At 36.2% G+C, this 19,439-nt stretch overlaps 1 protein-coding gene across 1 annotated transcript in view; it reads left to right on the top strand.

Annotated features, from left to right (window-relative positions):
- Nucleotides 1–19,439, top strand: part of ATP2A3 (ATPase sarcoplasmic/endoplasmic reticulum Ca2+ transporting 3) — a 1,260,930-nt gene that overhangs the window by 1,222,657 nt on the left and 18,834 nt on the right. The window contains exon 20 of the mRNA XM_044082905.1: nt 2,931–3,048. Coding sequence (XP_043938840.1) covers nt 2,931–3,048 — 118 coding nt within the window. The remainder of the gene's footprint in view (nt 1–2,930; nt 3,049–19,439) is intronic.

The following is a 19,439-nucleotide window of genomic DNA, read 5'->3' on the forward strand; positions in this document are numbered from 1 at the left end:
CCTGCATTCTCCTGGTTCCATTAGCAAGACTACACATGAGAAAGCTTCAATGGTACCTAAAAAGCCTATGGTCTCAGCACAGCAACAACCTAGAGACAACCATACCGCTCATTCCATGCCTACAAAAGGAATTCCTATGGTGGGCCTCGGTAAGCCAGGCAAACACAGGTATGTCATTCAAAAAACCTCAGATAACACAGACCATGACCACAGATGCCTCAGACCTTGGATGGGGGGCGCACATGGAGGGCAGATGTATACAAGGACAATGGTCTCCAAAGGAAACACATCTGCATATAAACCAAAAGGAAATGCTGGCAGTAATGCATGCCATCGAGGCCTTTCAACAACAACTTCAGCAAGGCCATCTACTGATACGGACAGACAACACCACTGTGATGTGGTACATAAACAAGCAAGGGGGCACCCATTCCTACCCACTTTGCAGACTGACAATGAGTCTTTGGGAAAAATCATTGAGCCTAAACATACAGTTGCAATCCCAGTTTGTTCCAGGCAAAGACAATGTGCTGGCGGACAGCCTAAGCAGGAATTTCATAGATCCACACGAGTGGAGGTTACATCTGAAAATCTTCACACAACTCACCTCGACATGGGGCAGGCCAGAAGTAGACCTATTTGCCTCCCACCTCAACCATCATCTACAAAAATTCTGTTCAAGGACATACCATCCACAAGCTTGGAAAATAGATGCTCTTTCATTCAACTGGAACTTTCTAAAAATCTATGCATTCCCACCTCTGCCACTGATGACCACAGTATTACTAAAGATCAAAACAGAGAGGCCCAAGGGGATCCTAATAGCTCCAGACTGGCCAAGACAACACTGGTACCCACTACTACTGAGCATATGTCACAACAAAAAGTGGGCCCTTCCCCAATGGCCCCTACTTTTAACAACATAACTTCAAAACAGTGCATCCAAACCTTCAGACACTGCAGCTAACAGCCTGGGAGATCCCATGAATAACCTCAATCTATCTCTCTCCAAGGAAGTTCAGCGGATATTAACAGAAGCTCGAAGACCACCCACCAGAAAGGTTTACTTAGCAAAATGGAAGAGATTCAGCAGTTGGAATACCAGCAAGGGACATGATGCATCATTATTGAATATCCCACTCATCCTGGAATATTTGGCAGATATGCTACAGAATGGACTCTCATATTCTTCAATAAAGATACATGCTTCAGCTATCTCAGCTAGATATAACACTGATCCGCCTGTGTTTTCACATCCTTTGTTAAGGCAATTCCTCAGGGGAATCAAGAACATTAAGCCACCAAGAAAGGCTCCAGTGCCAGCTTGAGACCTCAACCTTGTCCTAGAAAAACTGACTCTACCTCCCTTTGAGCCAGCAGCTTCAGTGGACTTACAATTTTTATCATGGAAGACAGCTTTCCTGTTGGCAATTACCTCAGCAAGAAGGGTTTCGGAACTACAGGTCCTAATGGCAACACCACCGTTCATAATCTTTCACAGAGACAGGGTCTCCTTAAGAACCAACCCTACTTTTATGCCAAAGGTGGTATCTAGGGTTTCTTTAAATCAAGCTATTCACCTGCCTACTTTCTTCCCCAATCCTGAGAGTAAAGGGGAAAGACTGTTGCATACCTTGGACATTCACAGACAACTTCGCTACTACCTGGACAGAACCAAGACCAGTAGGAAGTCTGATCAGCTTTTTGTAGCTTGCGCCCCTGGAGTACAAGGAAAAGCAATTTCCAAACGGACTATTTCAAAATGGATTGGACATTGCATCAGATTTTGTTATTCCTTCCATGGGAAGAATGTTCCAGCCAATGTCAGACCACACTCCACCAGAGCTACAGCCACCTCTACAGCATTCTTAAGAGGGGTGCCTACAAAAGACATTCTAGAAGCTGCTACATGGAGCTCCGTGCATACATTCTCCAAACACTACAATCTCCCTTTATATTCCAGATCCAGAGCAGGCTTTGCTTCGGCAGTCCTGCAGGGTTTGATTGCCACACCATCTCTTTCCTAGAGCATTCCTCCTCCCCCAGCTAAGCTATGGTATTCAACCCATATGTTAGACTGCAGTTGCATTCTTGAAGGACATAGTACAGTTTTGTACCTACCATAAATGTAGATGTCCGATAGATATGCAACTGCAGTCGGATTTTCCCTCCCTCCATACCCCTCTATGCCTTGGGTCCACTCCTATCCCTGTTTCTCTTAGCTGGGGATATATGTTATGGTGTATCTGTTTATTGCTTACTTATTTGTCTGGAATCCTGTTTTTGTCTTCCAGTTTGATTACAGCCTTCCTTGGAGGGCACCTGGCATCTGGGGCAAGAAACACTGAAGAAAATGGCGTCGGCTGATGCTTATGTACTCCAGCCGCTCTGACGTCGGAGAGAAATGCGACATCAGCCGACGTCGGACCCAGACTTTGGAATCCGGACGACCGAGGGCTGCCTGAGGCAGGACAAACCTATATGTTATGACTGCAGTTGCATATCTATCGGACATCTACATTTATGGTAGGTACAAAACTGTACTTTTTATTTACCCCATGTTTGGTGTGTGTGTGAGATTTAAGCAGTAAGGGTACCATGTGTAGTGAGCATATGGGGCTTTTAAAATCCTCACTGTGGCAGTAGGCTCTGTCATTTTTAGCCTTGAGTTTGGAATTCCTTCAGAATTATGAGTTTCACAAACTAGTATGTCATCCATACAGAAAGCATCCTTTAGGAACAAGTATATTTTGAGAAGTAGCTGCCCTCAACTTTCATCCCACTATTAAAGAAAAACTGGAAAATCATCTTAAGAGAAAATCTGAGTATTGCATGAAAGAATTCACTGACATTTACATTTTTTAAGTATTGAGAAATTAATACCAAAATCAAAACTGTAGTCTAACATATCTTGCACTTTTTTATTGCAGCTCATTTTCCAAGTGACTCCTCTGAGCTGGCCCCAGTGGGTGGTGGTTTTGAAGATTTCTGCCCCAGTCGTCCTGCTGGATGAAGTGTTAAAGTACATTGCACGCAACCACCTAGAAGGTAAACCTCATGTTCTGATCTGCAGTATGGTAACACTCTTTTTCATGGGCCTTTTAAGCATCAGTGTTCATCTTCTGTGCTAGTTTGGTGGTATAAACTTATCTTCTGCATGATCAGTATGCCAAGCTACTGCTGGAAATTTAGGAATATGGCTGTGACTGAAAACCTGCAGTGAATAATTGCTTGTATTTACCTCTGCTTATATTCCTGTCTTGTACCATTTCAGCATTGTCTGTAGTTCCTCCATCTAAAGCATATCTTGACATTAGGTACTGTAATGATAGTGAAACATTCTACCCTGTACTCTCCAGATCTGTTTTGTACCTGCACTATTCAGATTGTTTTTTATGCTTTTCCTTCTTTTACCAGCTAAACTTAAGCTCCTTTTCTGTCACCTGGAGAGATCTTTATCCATGAGTTGTAGTTTGGCCCTTTTGCCTCAAGACCATATACACGATGATTTATGCTGCAGAATTTTAAGAGCATCTTTGTCCCAGTAGCCTGAGAGGCTGGATTCATTTTGTAGACCAGGGCCACCCTCATTTAAGGGTTATCCTAGTTGTTTGCCATTGTTTACAAGGTAGTTGCTCCTAGAAAAGTCAGAAAATGTTGAGGTGATTTGATGCCAGAGCCACACCCTACACAAACCTGCCATAACAAGTGCTAGTGCACGGTTGCCTAACACCTATTATTACACTGGCTGTTTGCTCATCAATAGTGCTTCTGGTGATTCCGTGCAGTCCTTTGCTGGAACTAGGGATAAGACAATGTGCCTCCCTTCTCACTGTCCTTTTAGGAAGGTGATCCTAAGGTTCCAGGGGATCCTGTTATTCGGAATAGATTAAAACACTGACGCATTGCTCAGAGGGACTACAGAGACTGTTCCACCATCAGAGCAAGCCAGATGATGTGGTTCCACATCTTTGTAAATCCGTAAGAGATGGGAGACTTCTGTCTGGAATTAGAGTAATTTTAGTGCCAACATCCATTGTATTATGTTCTGGATGGGGCTGTGTGATAGTTGAGCCTCTTCTGCCAAGAGTAACCTGGGTGATGTCACTGGAAATGATGGCACATTCTTTTATGCCATCTGTGTAAGAGTTTTTTTTTTTTGGCAAGCGCTACTGCTGAGACCCTCCTTAGTCCTTAGCACAGTGTGTGTTTTAAGGTGCTAGCACTAGGGATCGAGACCTTCCAGGAAAAGGGCCACCATGTTTCCTATTCTGTAGAGAACTGACATCTACAGAGTAAAGGGTAATGCTAAATAGATTGCATTTACTGGCAGGCTTGATAAGTGGGGTCTTCCAGTCAGAAATGAGGCCTAGTCCACTAAATCCCACCACTTCAGAAATTAAAATGCAAATCAAACAGACCACTAAGTTCTGAAAATCTCTCCTACATTTTTAAAGCACTTTTTGCAGGAAAAACGTCACCCCTTCCTCCCGACTTCAAATTGCTGTACCACAGAGTAGACAGAGTAGTGTGAGATACCACAAACTTAGACTTGGTTTGTATTCCCATTTATTCACACTTCATCCCATCTGTCCGATTCAACTGGTGAGATTTAGCTACCTCACAGATCATATCTGGCATTTCCTTGCTAACTGCTCCCACCTCAAGCTTCTTCATAGTTTCCACAATGCATCTACCCATCACCTTGCCTCAAATCTCACATTGTACGTAGGAAAACAAGTCATGATCCATGTATCTTCAGCCAAGTGTGACATTCTGAACTTTTTCACTCATCTACATAATTCTTTGCTATCAGAGACTGTATTCTTAGTTACATTTTCTATTGCTCCTATTAACACCTTCTGCTTAGCAACTGGCACTTTTAAAATGACAAGACCGAAGAGGCCTCCGGTCTCAGTGTATTTTTTTCCATTTTTTTTTTTTTTTTTTTGGTATGCCTTTACTGGTTCCCTTTGCTTTTTCATTGTTGAATATTTTACCAATATCTGCAGAGATTTCACACACAGTTGCCAAAATTAAATGCGGATTTATTATATTTGTTGCAGATTCTAAATTAATGGAGCAAGTCCTAGGGTAAAAAGCTTTTAAAAATGTGGGAAATGTGGTCACAGAATTCCATCCCAGTGCAGTCACAATCTGAGAGGAGTGCTTGGGGCCAGAACTCTTCTCATTGACGTGAAACTTGTAAGGGTTTTGGCCTATGTTCCTAATAATGAACAAATAAAAATTGATCCAGAAAGGGTTGCTTCCCCCTTCTGACCAGGACAAACCTGCCTGCTAACTCCTCAATTAAGGCTATTAAGTCTTTCATGAATTAAAGTTATTCACACTTCAGGAAGATACGTTCCCAACCTCCTTAATATTTCTCTCATACCGCCAGTATGTTTCTCTAACCCCCGGAAACATCCTGTGGAGTCTGTCTGCTGTTGCTGTAAAATGTTTGGTGACATTTCCATACAAGGATTTAAAATTTTCTTTTTTTTAATTGCTCTTCTAGGGGCTAGATCAATATCTTACCCATTTTAATATGTGTGTGTGTGTGTGTGTGTGTGTGGGGGGGGGGGGGTTACCAGTTTTATCTTGCCAGTTCTGTTACTTAACTTTTTCCCATTTATCTCTGATTAGGGCCTTGTATATTTTGCTTGCTAGTCCATTAGTCTTAGGTTCTTGTTCTATCGTTATTTTAACTAAATCAGTTTTTTTGCCATATTCCTTTTAACTTCCCTGTCGTATTTTACCAAAATGTCATAAATGCCTCTATAGTCCATTAACTCATTCACTCCGGAGCAGCTCAGGAAAAGCTGCCTGCTTAATTCCACCATAGGAACAACAGTGCAGCCTGAGCTCATTTTCAGAAAATCCATTTATAAAACCATACAGAAAACAAATGTTCATAACTCTTTAAATACAAGTGCTAGACTAAAAATGTAAACGTGAAAGTTGTTCAGCAGACACTGACCTTTCCTACAGTATAAATGTTGATAGTGTATATCAAAGTCATTATTAAGTATTTGGCAAGGAATGCTGATATTGTGCATATTTTTTACCTCTTTGAAAAACAAAGCACAATACAACACATTTCATAATAGTGTTTTACTTACTATATTGGTCCAACTTGGTCATGGGTGTTTTCCATTCTTCTCACAAGCTGCATGTTAAGTCCGAAACAAACTTTGATATCTGCACATGTGTCAAACATACAGGCACAAATCTTTTACCATGTTAGAACCAGCAATACTGTCTTCAAAATGAATCCTCAGGTGAATGCCATCCGTTCTGAACAGGTGAACATCTTCCGCGGTGATACCAAAGACAGAAGACAGTCTTACCTTATCTGAAATAAAGCATGGGTGGACACTGACAAGGGTGCACAGCCAGGGCACATGTAAAGAGAAAAAGCAGGGTAAGGACCGCCGCTCCACTAATATGCCAAGGACAAGCATGGGGCTCCAGATGTTGGTTATCTGTTGTGTCCCATAGCTGTGCTGGTTGCCCACGCAGACTGCTGATACCACTATGGTCTCATGACCTCCTTCAGTGTCAGCAGTCTGCCTTACCTCTGCCTTTTCTGTTTACATGTGCCCATTCCCACGTAATCTTACGTGGTGGGTATGCTCAGCGTACCTGACTGAGTCGCAAGGAACATCTGGGAGTGGGAAGGGCTGAAGGGTTGAGAGATGGTGCTCTCTCTCAATGCCAGTAGCAACTGTACTGCTTGCAGTTGGTAGTGAACTGCTGACACATGCTCCCTGCTGAGGCACACCCATATCATTCTCTGACAAGGAGCTACTTGGACTCGTATCTAGAGGATTTTCTCCATCACAATCACCGTACTCTGGACTACTTCCCACATCATGCACAGTGCCATGCACTGTGGAGGACTGCATAGTTATGTCAGTCAGACCACGTGCTTTCGTGAACACAGATAAAGGCAAGTCATCGTCTGTGTCATACTCTGAATGCACTTGGTGGCCATTGTGTGTGGCCACCTTCCTTAGGTGTGCAAGTGGCACCTCATCCTCACTGTCATGGTCAGTGTCATAATTACTGGTCATGTCTGCTTTGGCAACTCGTAGTGGTCTTTCAGGAATGGCAGGCACAGGGGCATCATCCTTATCACAGGCAATGGCCTTTTCACGCAGACGTGCGAGTGGAATGTCATCCTCTGAATCATAATCATCATCCTCACTCTGGTTGGCATTATGTGGTACATCAAGGTGCATACCATTGTCTGAACCACTGCTACAACCATCACAGTCAGTTTCCTCACCCAACAGGTAAATGCTGCTTGCTTTCTCCTCAACAGATGGCATCTTTGGTGGTGGCAGTGTTGCTTTACACTTGAAATCACGCCTGAAAAACAATGATATACAACATTCTGATGTAATATACCTGCACAGAGGCACATCTATATATATCTACATACACACACACACACACACACACACACACACATATATATATATATGTCCCCAGCTACTTGACACCCTGGGTAGCTCCCCAAACAGATATGCAAATAGTCTTAACAGGTGAAATATGCCTCTGGTATCTCACCCACAAAGGGAGGTATCAATATATTTAATGCTAAATAAAAGAGCAAGACTATAATCAGTAACTCAACAGGATGACTTCATAGTTCAAAAGCACAGGAAATATTTTACCACAGCAGTGCAGAATAGTCGCAAAGAAATACAACATATGAGGTTGGATATTGTCATTGCCTTATAGTTAAAAACAATTTATGATTTTCTGACAAATGAGAGGATGCAAGGCAGTCAATAATAATACATATATATTCAAATTCTTCATACAGTACACCACAAATCCTCTTATTCCAGCCACTTTCTCATGAAAAAACAGCAATTTAAGATGTAATGTCTACATTTTTCCTCCTAGACTGCTTACATGTCTTGAAATTGTATATATGACATAAATGAAAGTAGTGTGGAGGGGTGGGGGTGTATTGCAATCACTGCAAGTGGAGAAAGAGCCAAATGTGAGTTGTGCATTCATCAATGTGATAACAACTTCTACTTATGTGAATAACAGTGACAGCTGCTGACAGTTTGACCTGAAAAGTGACAATGACTCAGTAATATATTGTAACTGCACTGTGCTAATGACTTGCAAAGTTATGCATGGCCAGACACAGGTGATAATTGCTGGGATTCATTATATTACCTTCTGCAGGTGTTATGCAACACAGTCATAATCTGTTATAAGGCCATACTCACTCAAACAGTATAACACTTGCATATTACTGTGCCCTTCCTCCCACCTAAATTCCACCTAATTTCCACACATGACTAACAAAGCCAGGAGAAATGCTTAAAAATATGGTAGCTCCATGCTGTCAGTAGTCACTCTGTAATAAACTTCTCACTCAGGCAACTACTCACTATAATCATATTAATAATAAGACAAGCAGAAATAAACTAGATAGCTTGTCTTCTGCCATTCAATAACTCAACAAAAACAGTATACAAATTATTGAGCCCATCCTCCCACCTACTTGTTAGCAGCATACCAAGCAATGAGAAATGAGTCGTCATATAATTGTTTGTCTACATCACAAAATCGTGTGGAATAAACAGTAAATATCAAATACACGAACACAGGTGCAGACCATCATTTGCTAAGTAATATGGTCTGATACTCTTGTACTCCCATGCTGACCAATATTGAATCCCCCTGGAAACACACCAGAAACTAAGCCAAGTATTGAAGTCAATCATATAATGTCCAGGTTATCTGCTAAGCAATTTCCAGTCCAAACGAAAACAAAATCTAGTTTAATGCTGACTTTTCAGTGTGTGTGTGTGTGTGTGTGTGTGTGTGTGTGTGTGTGTGTGTGTGTGTGTGTGTGTCAAGAATGAAATAAAAACAAAGTGCATAACATAACAATAAAACACAAAACATGAAAATGCGGACGGAAATGTATACATCTCCTGAAACGTTGACATGCTCCCTTGCCGAAAGCTGTAGAGACAAGTATACACAAGCTGTAAAATCAAACATTTGCCACATGACCTTTGCAGTTTAATGTGCACATACCAGTGCTCACCAACTACACATCACCCACCTAGAAACCAGACTTATTTCCAAATGTTCTTTGCCTGCAATCTTGTGGGAATGTAGCTAGTTTTCCAATAAAAAAAAATATACTATTATTAATAGTTAACTAATGGATTATCTCCCAAAAAATATAAAATACTACCTCTATACCCAATGGGTGACTAATGTGTATATAGGCTTGTTACATCCATAACAAGCAAATAGTTCTTTGTATTCCATTCAAATGACTTAATTTTTCTAAAAACGCCAAAGGAACCACAAATATATGATTCTAATTTTATGACAGGTTTCAACAAGTATTTATAAAGTAATAAACCCACATTATGTAAAAAATAGTTAGTTGCAGCCACTATAGGGCGACCTGGGGTGGCATTCTTATGCATTTTTGGAAGGCAATAAAATCTAGCTATAGAGCAACCTTGTGCAGTAAAATTCCTTTCCACGTCTTCCTTGGAAAAATATCCTAACCTAAAACCCTTATGGATTAAATCATGAAAGTCCCTCAATGCTTTGTCATACTCATTACTCATCACTTTTCTATGCACACTTTCATCATCATCACACATTTTCTTATACTGAGTAAATTGGATAAGTACAATTTTATGACCTGTATCTGAGGGTTTAACCACCAAGCCACGTCAGTGATTCATATTTTTTAATGCTAGCCATTCAGCTGTAGTCGGATTAAAAGAAATATTTCTATCAGCACAAAAATTCATACGTACACCTTCAACAGCAAAGTTAAGCATAGCAGAAAAACTTTTTATATTCTCATTCAAAAAGGTAGGATTAAAGTTGCTTTTCCATACATCAGAAGTATCTAATAGGTGTGGCTAGGATGTAGACTGGTTGGCAGCATCTTTTCTCAGCTCTGCACTCAAAAGATATTTCTGACAGGAATTTTTTAAAAACTAGATATTGTAGACAAACCTATTTTGTTGAATTACTTCTACTAATATCACTAGAAGTCTACATTGCAAAAAATTTGGCTTTAAACATTATTTTTCCTGTCAAAAACAAGAAGGAAGGTATCTGAATCTACTGAAAATGAGCTTTTCTAAGCATACCACACAGGACCAAACGATGAAAAAGGAGATACAGTCTTTATTAAATGCTATGCAAGACTTGTCAGTGAAATTTGACAAAATGAATACCAAACTGGACACTTTTGAGGAGAGATCTACAAAACAAATACAGCAACTACAAGAAATAATGACGCAACAGAAGTCTCAAATAGCTGACATAGAGAGATCCTTAAATGATACTGAGGGCAGACTCTCAGAACAAGATCTTCAGCTACATATTTTATCACAACAAAATGCTTCATTACAAAATAAAATAGAGGATCTAAAGAACAGGTCCAGATGAAATAACCTTTGCATCTGTGGGCTACTAGAGAAAACAGAGGGAGATAACATGGTGACTTTCCTTAATACCTGGTTACCAGAAGTTTTAAAATTGCCTGAAGCTCTTTCTTATGGAATTGAAAGAGCCCACAGATCCTTAAGAGCTGCTTCATCAACCATCAAATCAAAAAATCACCCGAGATCAATAATAGTAAAGTTTTTTTATCACAGGACAAGGAACTTATTTTAAAAACAGCATGGTCAACTTCTCCAGTTAAGTACAAAGACAACATAATCAGATTTGATAATGATTATTCTGCTAGAGTTACAACTGCAAGAAAAGAATGTCTCCCTCTGATAAAGGAATTGAATAAAAGACAACTTAAAGTCCACTTGCTGTTCCCTGCAAGAATAAAAATATTTTTTACTGAAGGTCTTAAAACTTTTGACACTCTGCCAGCAACAGTTTCTTATCTTTCAGCTAATAAAACCTTGGATAATGTGGAAGAAATGGATTTCTCCCAATTTGGGGTTAAGCGTCACTTAGAAAAAAATGAATGGAGCACTGCTGACAAGAAGAAGAAACGATAAAAGACATATGAAAAACACAAACATTATTGTCTTCTATTTGCTCTGTAAGGCAAAAAAGTTCTTTGAAAGCATTCATGCTTTACACAGTGTCAGTCTTTGAAACAATATAAATACAAGATAAGCAGGACATTTTAAGCAAGGTAACATATCTTTCTCTATTACAGTGTAAATACTTAGTCATGATTTTTCTAACTCTAAATGATGTTTAGATAGTTCATTTATAAATTACCTGCCTTTTACTGCTAGTATAGAATATGATGCATTTACACTGACATATTAATGTGGTGTGTTTAAATGAGCATGATTCCTTTTTATATTATTTACACTAAGCTGCATGAAATATCTAAACTGATGTATTTAATACACATAATATATAAAAACTGATGGTAATAACTGTCAAAAAGTGCCTTGAAAACTAATTATCTATTCTTTGATGCTAAAAGTGCCTTTTTGACTAACAAACAACTGTTTGGCTTGTATATCTGCCCTTAATGTTAAGAAAACTAATAGAAGTTTAATGAGCTGGTGTTCAGTTTAAAAAAAGCCCTAAAAACTTCACTTACTTTGTTTGTCTTCCCGCCATGGTCACGAGTTGGGAACTCTTATTTTACCTCCCCTGAATGAAGGTTCTTCAGTTAGAATCCATTACAGTGTGTTAAACCTTCTAACAGCACAAAATGAAAGTAAACAGTCATGAGTGATGTCAGCACTAAAACAAGACAGTATGGGTGTGGTGTCAGCTCCTAAGCTACTTAAAGTAACCAGCACACTATTTATGAGATGGCAAAGTGCTTTTACAGTTTTAACAAATATTAAAAGTACACTGAAGTGCCTAATGAATTTAGAAGGTATCAACACATACATGACGTTTTATTATATTGTAATATTTGTTATTCATTTTGAATTGTACACATAAACAGCACACAAAGCTTAAAAATAAGTACATCACTTGGAAGAAACTGTATGAATAGTTAACACATACAGACTTTATTATAATCTTTTCTGATAAGATCACCCATGTAAATTACTATAATTTAACTTAATTTTATAAAAAAAGGATATATTTAAGTCCTTGACTGGAACTATATAACCTATTTGTAAACACACTGCAGCTAGTGTACTCAACCTTAAAGATAGTAAGTCAATTAAGGTTCATGAATGTAGCTATGTGTTAGTAGGCATTTTAAGGGTAAAAAGGAGTTGCTGTTTAATTATCAAGATACTCTGTAAATATTAAATTGTTCAAGTAGCACAATCATTAAGCAGTAATGAGCAAGAAAAAATCTCAGTCTTGCTTATGATATTGTTTTATATATTTATATATATATATATATATATATATATAGGAAAGAACTGCCGAATTATAAGTATGCTTTTATTAAAGGCAAGTTATATTAATATTGAACATCCTCACTGAAAATGAATGGTTGTGTAGAGACACAGTAACTCCCATTATATAACCAAGGCTAAAGAGATTGTGTTGTATGTCTAAATTGATCATCCTTGAACCTTAGATTGCAAATAAGACATGCAACATACTTTTACTTATAATACTGAATATATATTATATAACATCACAAACGCTAAAGCCATTGTCAGCTACATCTCATATCAATCAGCATTAAAATATGATTTGAATAGCATAGGCATTTACTAACGTATTGCTGTTGGTACCTGATATGCATATAAGTAACAGGTCTAATTTCTGTCTATGAAAGTAAATACCAGGCTGTGTGCATTTGTTAATTATGAAACAAGATCGTGCTATCTATTCTTTTTACTATCCTATAGGTATGTACTTGTTAGAGAGACACACATGCTGCAAAGCTGCTAGTTATTGCATATTCATTAGTATATTTCTGACTGCAGTGTTATAAATATATGGTGTGGACCACTTGAGTTGAGAATATGTCTCTATATTGGGCATGTTCTCTGTTTGAACATTGTATATTATCTATAATATGATATGGAGTATCCTCACTAAATTCAGAGAAGCCACAATAGAAACAAATATTTATTAAAAATGGAGACTAGAAGGATGAAGAGAAAAATGAAGGAAAATGGTTGATGGTCATATAAGGTTATCTTTTCCTGTGTATGTAGAAGAGTTGACAGTAATAAGTACCAAACAATTGTGTTATAGCATATTTAAAGCCTACTTTGCTTCTCATATTTTCCAACCTTACAGTTATAACCCTGCAGATAAATCCTGCAATATCATAAGGAGTATGAGTTGCTATTTGACATATGACATATGTGGTACACTAGCGATGAAATATGCCAGTGGCACTAATAAATATGTAGGAATTGCTAAGAAATAAAGTCTTAAACTATAGAATACCAATGCCAAAAACAAATTAGTAGCATTCATACCACTAAAATATGACTTTTTGATTTAAAAGAAAACTATAAGATTACTGATAAATGACAATACAAATGTAACGTTATATTCACTGTTGCGGATACTTTCCGATTTAATCAACTTGTGGCATGGTTAACTGATGCATATAATGCTTAACATTTTTTTTTATGTATGTATGCATATGTGTATGTATGTGTGTATATATGTATATGTGTGTGTATGTATATGTATATATATTTATGGGTCTATATGACTTGGTCGACAGTTCATATGATCAACTGTTTATTTGGTCGACAGTTCATTTGATCGACAAGCATTTGCCCCCTTCCCCAATGTTGTGTGACCCTGGAGTTGATATATGTAGTTAGGGGGGTGTGGGGGGCACAGCCTCCCACATTGGGGGGTGTGGTGGGCGAAGCCCCCCACCTAAAATGCTTGTCGATCAAATGAACTGTCGACCAAATAAACAGTCGATCATATGAACTGTCGACCAAGTCATATAGACCCATATATATATATATATATATATATATATATATATATATATATATATAGACCATTACAATACATTTGATACCTATGAATGCCACTCACACTATAAGGGAGATAGACAGCAAGCATATTATTTTTAAGATGCATAACCGTTATTGCTACACAAAAGATATATTAAAATAAAAGATTTTTCTTTACAATTTAAACAAAACCAAATAGTTAAGTATTAAATCTATGTATAGTTGTGTTGCCTTAGTGTTTTATAAAATATTAAAAATAGATAAAGACTGTATTTAAGTAATCTGTAAAGACAGATACATGTATACTTAAAAGATATATAAGATACTTTTCATTATAAAACTACCGTATGGCGGGGCCGGGGGAGGATGCTGAAATGCAGACTTAGAGAGATCGCTTGAATGATTAGATCATTCAAGTATGAGATGTGTTTTCTCATGGAGGGGTTTGGTGGTTGTTTATCTTATATTGTTCTCAGTTATGATCTTGTAATTTACTTTTATTGGGTGTCTATAATCTGTTGTAATACTGTTGGTAGAAGAAAGAACAAGTCATTCTCTTCATGTACACACATCTACACATTGTTATGAGTATATGAATATGGATAAAAGCAAAGCTAATATAAATCCAATTGCAAAATGTATATCTCTTAATGTAAATGGTTTAAATAATAGCTGCAAAAGGGGAAGTCTTTATAGATATTTAAAGCTATGTGAAGCGCAACTAGTATTTTTACAGGAAACACATCTTACACATGAAGACTTAAATAAAATAAATAAAAATTATACAATACTAGTAAGTTCCACCTATAATCAGAAGCGAAGGGGAGTAGCAATTTTGTGGAAAAACACTACTTTATGCCTAAAATCATAAACACGTTCCATGACAACTCAGGAATGTTTTGTCTAGTGACAATATCTATCAATTAAATGATATATACATTAGTGAATATTTATTGGATACCAGGACTAGGTGTTAGAGTGGCCAAACAACACTTAGAAGACAGTGTACAATATACCAAAGGCAATTTAATCATAGCTGGAGATTTCAATTGCATTATAAATGAAACTGACACAAATACTAAAACTATGCGTAAGAGATCACCTTTAACAAAGTTGTTATCTGAGTTTGTTGAAACTTTTAATATAGTTGACATAAATGAGTATGCTATCCCAGATTCACTATTCTTTACACATTTTTCCCATAGACATAATACATACTCTAGAATAGATAGAGTGTAAGGTATTAAATACCAGGTCCTCTCACCACGAAAATGCAAGGTTTCAGTAATGGATCCACGAACAAATTCCAAGGCTCAGTGACAAGTCCAAGAAAATCAGCAAAATCAGGCTAATAAAAATTCAGCAAAAGTCCAATAATAGTGTAGAGAAGAAATTTATTGAGTGAGCGCTTTCGCGTAGCACCTACTACGCTTCATCAGACAATGTAAAATCATATAAAATTCCTGTTTATATATCAGAAAAGGTGCCAAAGCCAGTAATCATAATAGATTAATTAAGTGAAATGCTTTCAATTAGATGTAATTAGCTTGAGTTCACATTTAGTTATACACAGGCTAAAGTAACATTTTCTAGTTTATATAAACAGGAAATATCTACTAAATAATGCTATGAAACTCATTCAGATTAAGTTAGACACACATTCAACTATATGTAAGCTAAGATAACATTTATTTTATATAAATAATAAAAAATATAGGAAATATCAACTGGTTTTTACTATAAATCTCATACAAAAGATGCTATTGAACTAAAATTAATGTGAATAACTAAAATATATCATTATAAATAAAGTATATGAATTAAAAACTTGTGTTAGTGAATGAAGCAACAAGTAAATAAATGCAGAAAGGAATGGTAAAGTAAGGGGAAGAGAAAAGATAGGAAAGAAAGGGGAAAAAAGAGGGGGGGGAGGGGGAAAAAAGAGAAGGGGAAGGGGGAGGAAAAAGAAAAATTAACACATCACTAATATTTGTGCCAGTTTTACCGGTTATAAATAAATATCAAAATTGGAACAGGATAAATAAATAAATAAGTGAGTATGTAAATATATATATGCTGAATAAATGAATAAATAAATAAATATGTAAAACATCAGATTTACAGTTCTAAAAAGTAGAATATAGTAAATTTATGATATGTATATTTAATATCCATAAAATATCTTTAGGACAAATAATATTAAGCATATAATTCGTAAAAGGACTCATCTGGTTTCTAGAACGGGTTTTATAGATATATAACTATTGATGCCAGGAGGTATGTGGGCACCTAATCGTAAGATCCATTTTAATTCTTTATTACTCAAATGTGTAGTATTATTGCCGTCTCTCTTATTAATAGTGACAATCTCTAAAACTCTAAAGCAAAACTTATGCGAAGGAAATTCTATTATGTGTTTCGCTAGAGCATTGAGGTCATTCTTTCTTTGTATATCATAGAGATGTCCATATATTCTATCCTTCAGACATCTCTTTGTTAGCCCAACATAAAAAGCCTGGCATCCTTTGCAAGTTGCAAGATAGATAAGGTTTTTTGTAGTACAAGTTGCAAAAAACCTAGGTTGAAAGGTATAGTTTAAACTGGGGTGTTGAAACTCTTGTACTTCAGAAATAAAATTACATCTATTGCAGCTATAACAAGGAAAGGTACCCGTTCTTCTGCTATTCACAATAGGTGTAAAGTGTGGAACATGTATATCCTTGCATAATATCCGTTTAAGATTAGAACATCATCCAGATTTAGTCAATTGCATCAAAAACAGCATTATTAATAAAATACCACCAATCTACAAGACCTCCACACCCCTGAATACAGAACACAGAGATACAAAAATGAATTATGTTGCCATTACTTTGAATTATACCAGTAACATGAATCATGTAAAAGAGGTATATAATAATAATTGGAAGATTTTAATCATGGATCCAGACACTAAAATCATTGTAGGAAATAAACCCCATTTTATGTATAGAAACTGTTCTAATCTTAAACGGATATTATGCAAGGATATACATGTTCCACACTTTACACCTATTGTGAATAGCAGAAGAACGGGTACCTTTCCTTGTTATAGCTGCAATAGATGTAATTTTATTTCTGAAGTACAAGAGTTTCAACACCCCAGTTTAAACTATACCTTTCAACCTAGGTTTTTTGCAACTTGTACTACAAAAAACCTTATCTATCTTGCAACTTGCAAAGGATGCCAGGCTTTTTATGTTGGGCTAACAAAGAGATGTCTGAAGGATAGAATATATGGACATCTCTATGATATACAAAGAAAGAATGACCTCAATGCTCTAGCGAAACACATAATAGAATTTCCTTCGCATAAGTTTTGCTTTAGAGTTTTAGAGATTGTCACTATTAATAAGAGAGGCGGCAATAATACTACACATTTGAGTAATAAAGAATTAAAATGGATCTTACGATTAGGTGCCCACATACCTCCTGGCATCAATAGTTATATATCTATAAAACCCGTTCTAGAAACCAGATGAGTCCTTTTACGAATTATATGCTTAATATTATTTGTCCTAAAGATATTTTATGGATATTAAATATACATATCATAAATTTACTATATTCTACTTTTTAGAACTGTAAATCTGATGTTTTGCATATTTATTTATTTATTCATGTATTCAGCATATATATATTTACATACTCACTTATTTATTTATTTATTTATCCTGTTCCAATTTTATGAATTTTAACCACTCAATGATATTTATTTATAACCGGTAAAACTGGCACAAATATTAGTGATGTGTTCATTTTTCCTCCCCCCTCCCTCCCTTCCTCCCCCCCTTCTTTTTTCCCCTTTCTTTCCTATCTTTTCTCTTCCCCTTACTTTACCATTCCTTTCTGCATTTATTTACTTGTTGCTTCATTCACTAACACAAGTTTTTAATTCATATACTTTATTTATAATGATATATTTTAGTTATTCACATTAATTTTAGTTCAATAGCATCTTTTGTATGAGATTTATAGTAAAAACCAGTTGATATTTCCTATATTTTTTATTATTTATATAAAATAAATATGTTATCTTAGCTTACATATAGTTGAATGTGTGTCTAACTTAATCTGAATGAGTTTCATAGCATTATTTAGTAGATATTTCCTGTTGTTTATATAAACTAGAAAATGTTACTTTAGCCTGCGTATAACTAAATGTGAACTCAAGCTAATTATATCTAATTGAAAGCATTTCACTTAATTAATCTATTATGATTACTGGCTTTGGCGCCTTTTCTGATATATAAACAGGAATTTTATATGATTTTACATTGTCTGATGAAGCGTAGTAGGTGCTACGCGAAAGCGCTCACTCAATAAATTTCTTCTCTACACTATTATTGGACTTTTGCTGAATTTTTATTAGCCTGATTTTGCTGATTTTCTTGGACTTGTCACTGAGCCTTGGAATTTGTTCGTGGATCCATTACTGAAACCTTGCATTTTCGTGGTGAGAGGACCTGGTATTTAATACCTTGCTTGTTCTGTTTTACAGGCTCTCTCTTTAGCTATCGGGTGTTTTTTATATACGTACTATAGATAGAGTGTACATAACAAAGGATTTAACCTCTAAATTAAATAGTCAAGACAATTTCATGTCCATTTTCGGACCATAACACCATAACGTTTGAGATAGACTTGTGTTTCAAGAGAAGGATATCAGTAACAAGAAAACCATCTTACATAACAAATCTCAAAGATTTTAAGGAATTTTATATTAGAGAGACAAACATTCCTAGATATCAGTCTTACAAAAGATGTATCTGAAATATATATATGGGATGCATTGAAAGCATACCTATATGGAAGAGCAGTGGGATGGTATAAAAATAAACAAAAACAGTGGAATAAGGAATTAATGGAATTAGTCAAAAGTAGATAATTTAAAGCTTGATATACAAAATGGAAACACCAACTTAATAAAAGAACTAGAAGATACCAATAAAAAATACTCAGATGCAACACCACAAAACAGTGATCAACTTAGAAAAAATTAAACTGTGTTACTATTCAATGAACCCTAAAAACCAACGAAGAATAGCAAATAGGACTAAAAAGATTATTAAAACAAATCAAATCAAGGAAATACATAATATAGAAACCAAAACGAAAGTATCTGATTTAGAAGGAATACTAGAAGCTTTTAGGCTATTTTTTTCATAAACTTAATAATCAAAATGAGAAAACAGAAACACATTCAGCATTGAAAGCTTTTCTCAAAAACAATGTTAAAGTTAGGTTATTAGAGGAGCAGGTACAGCTAATAGATAAATAAATAATGACAGAACTTAAAGCTGAAGTAAATAAGCTAAAATTAGACAAAGCTCCAGGTATAGATAATATCACCCCAGAAATGTTTAAATTACTATCAAATGAGGCTTTGCTGTTGTTATTGAATGTCTTTACATCAGTTAAAAATGGTAAAGACATTCCTCCTTCTTGGAAGTACACATTAGTATCACCAATTCTGAAACAAAAAAAAATAAA

The sequence above is a fragment of the Protopterus annectens genome, chromosome 9.part0, assembly GCF_019279795.1.
Source record: "Protopterus annectens isolate FY-2018-M chromosome 9.part0, PAN1.0, whole genome shotgun sequence".
Taxonomy (NCBI): domain Eukaryota; kingdom Metazoa; phylum Chordata; order Ceratodontiformes; family Protopteridae; genus Protopterus; species Protopterus annectens.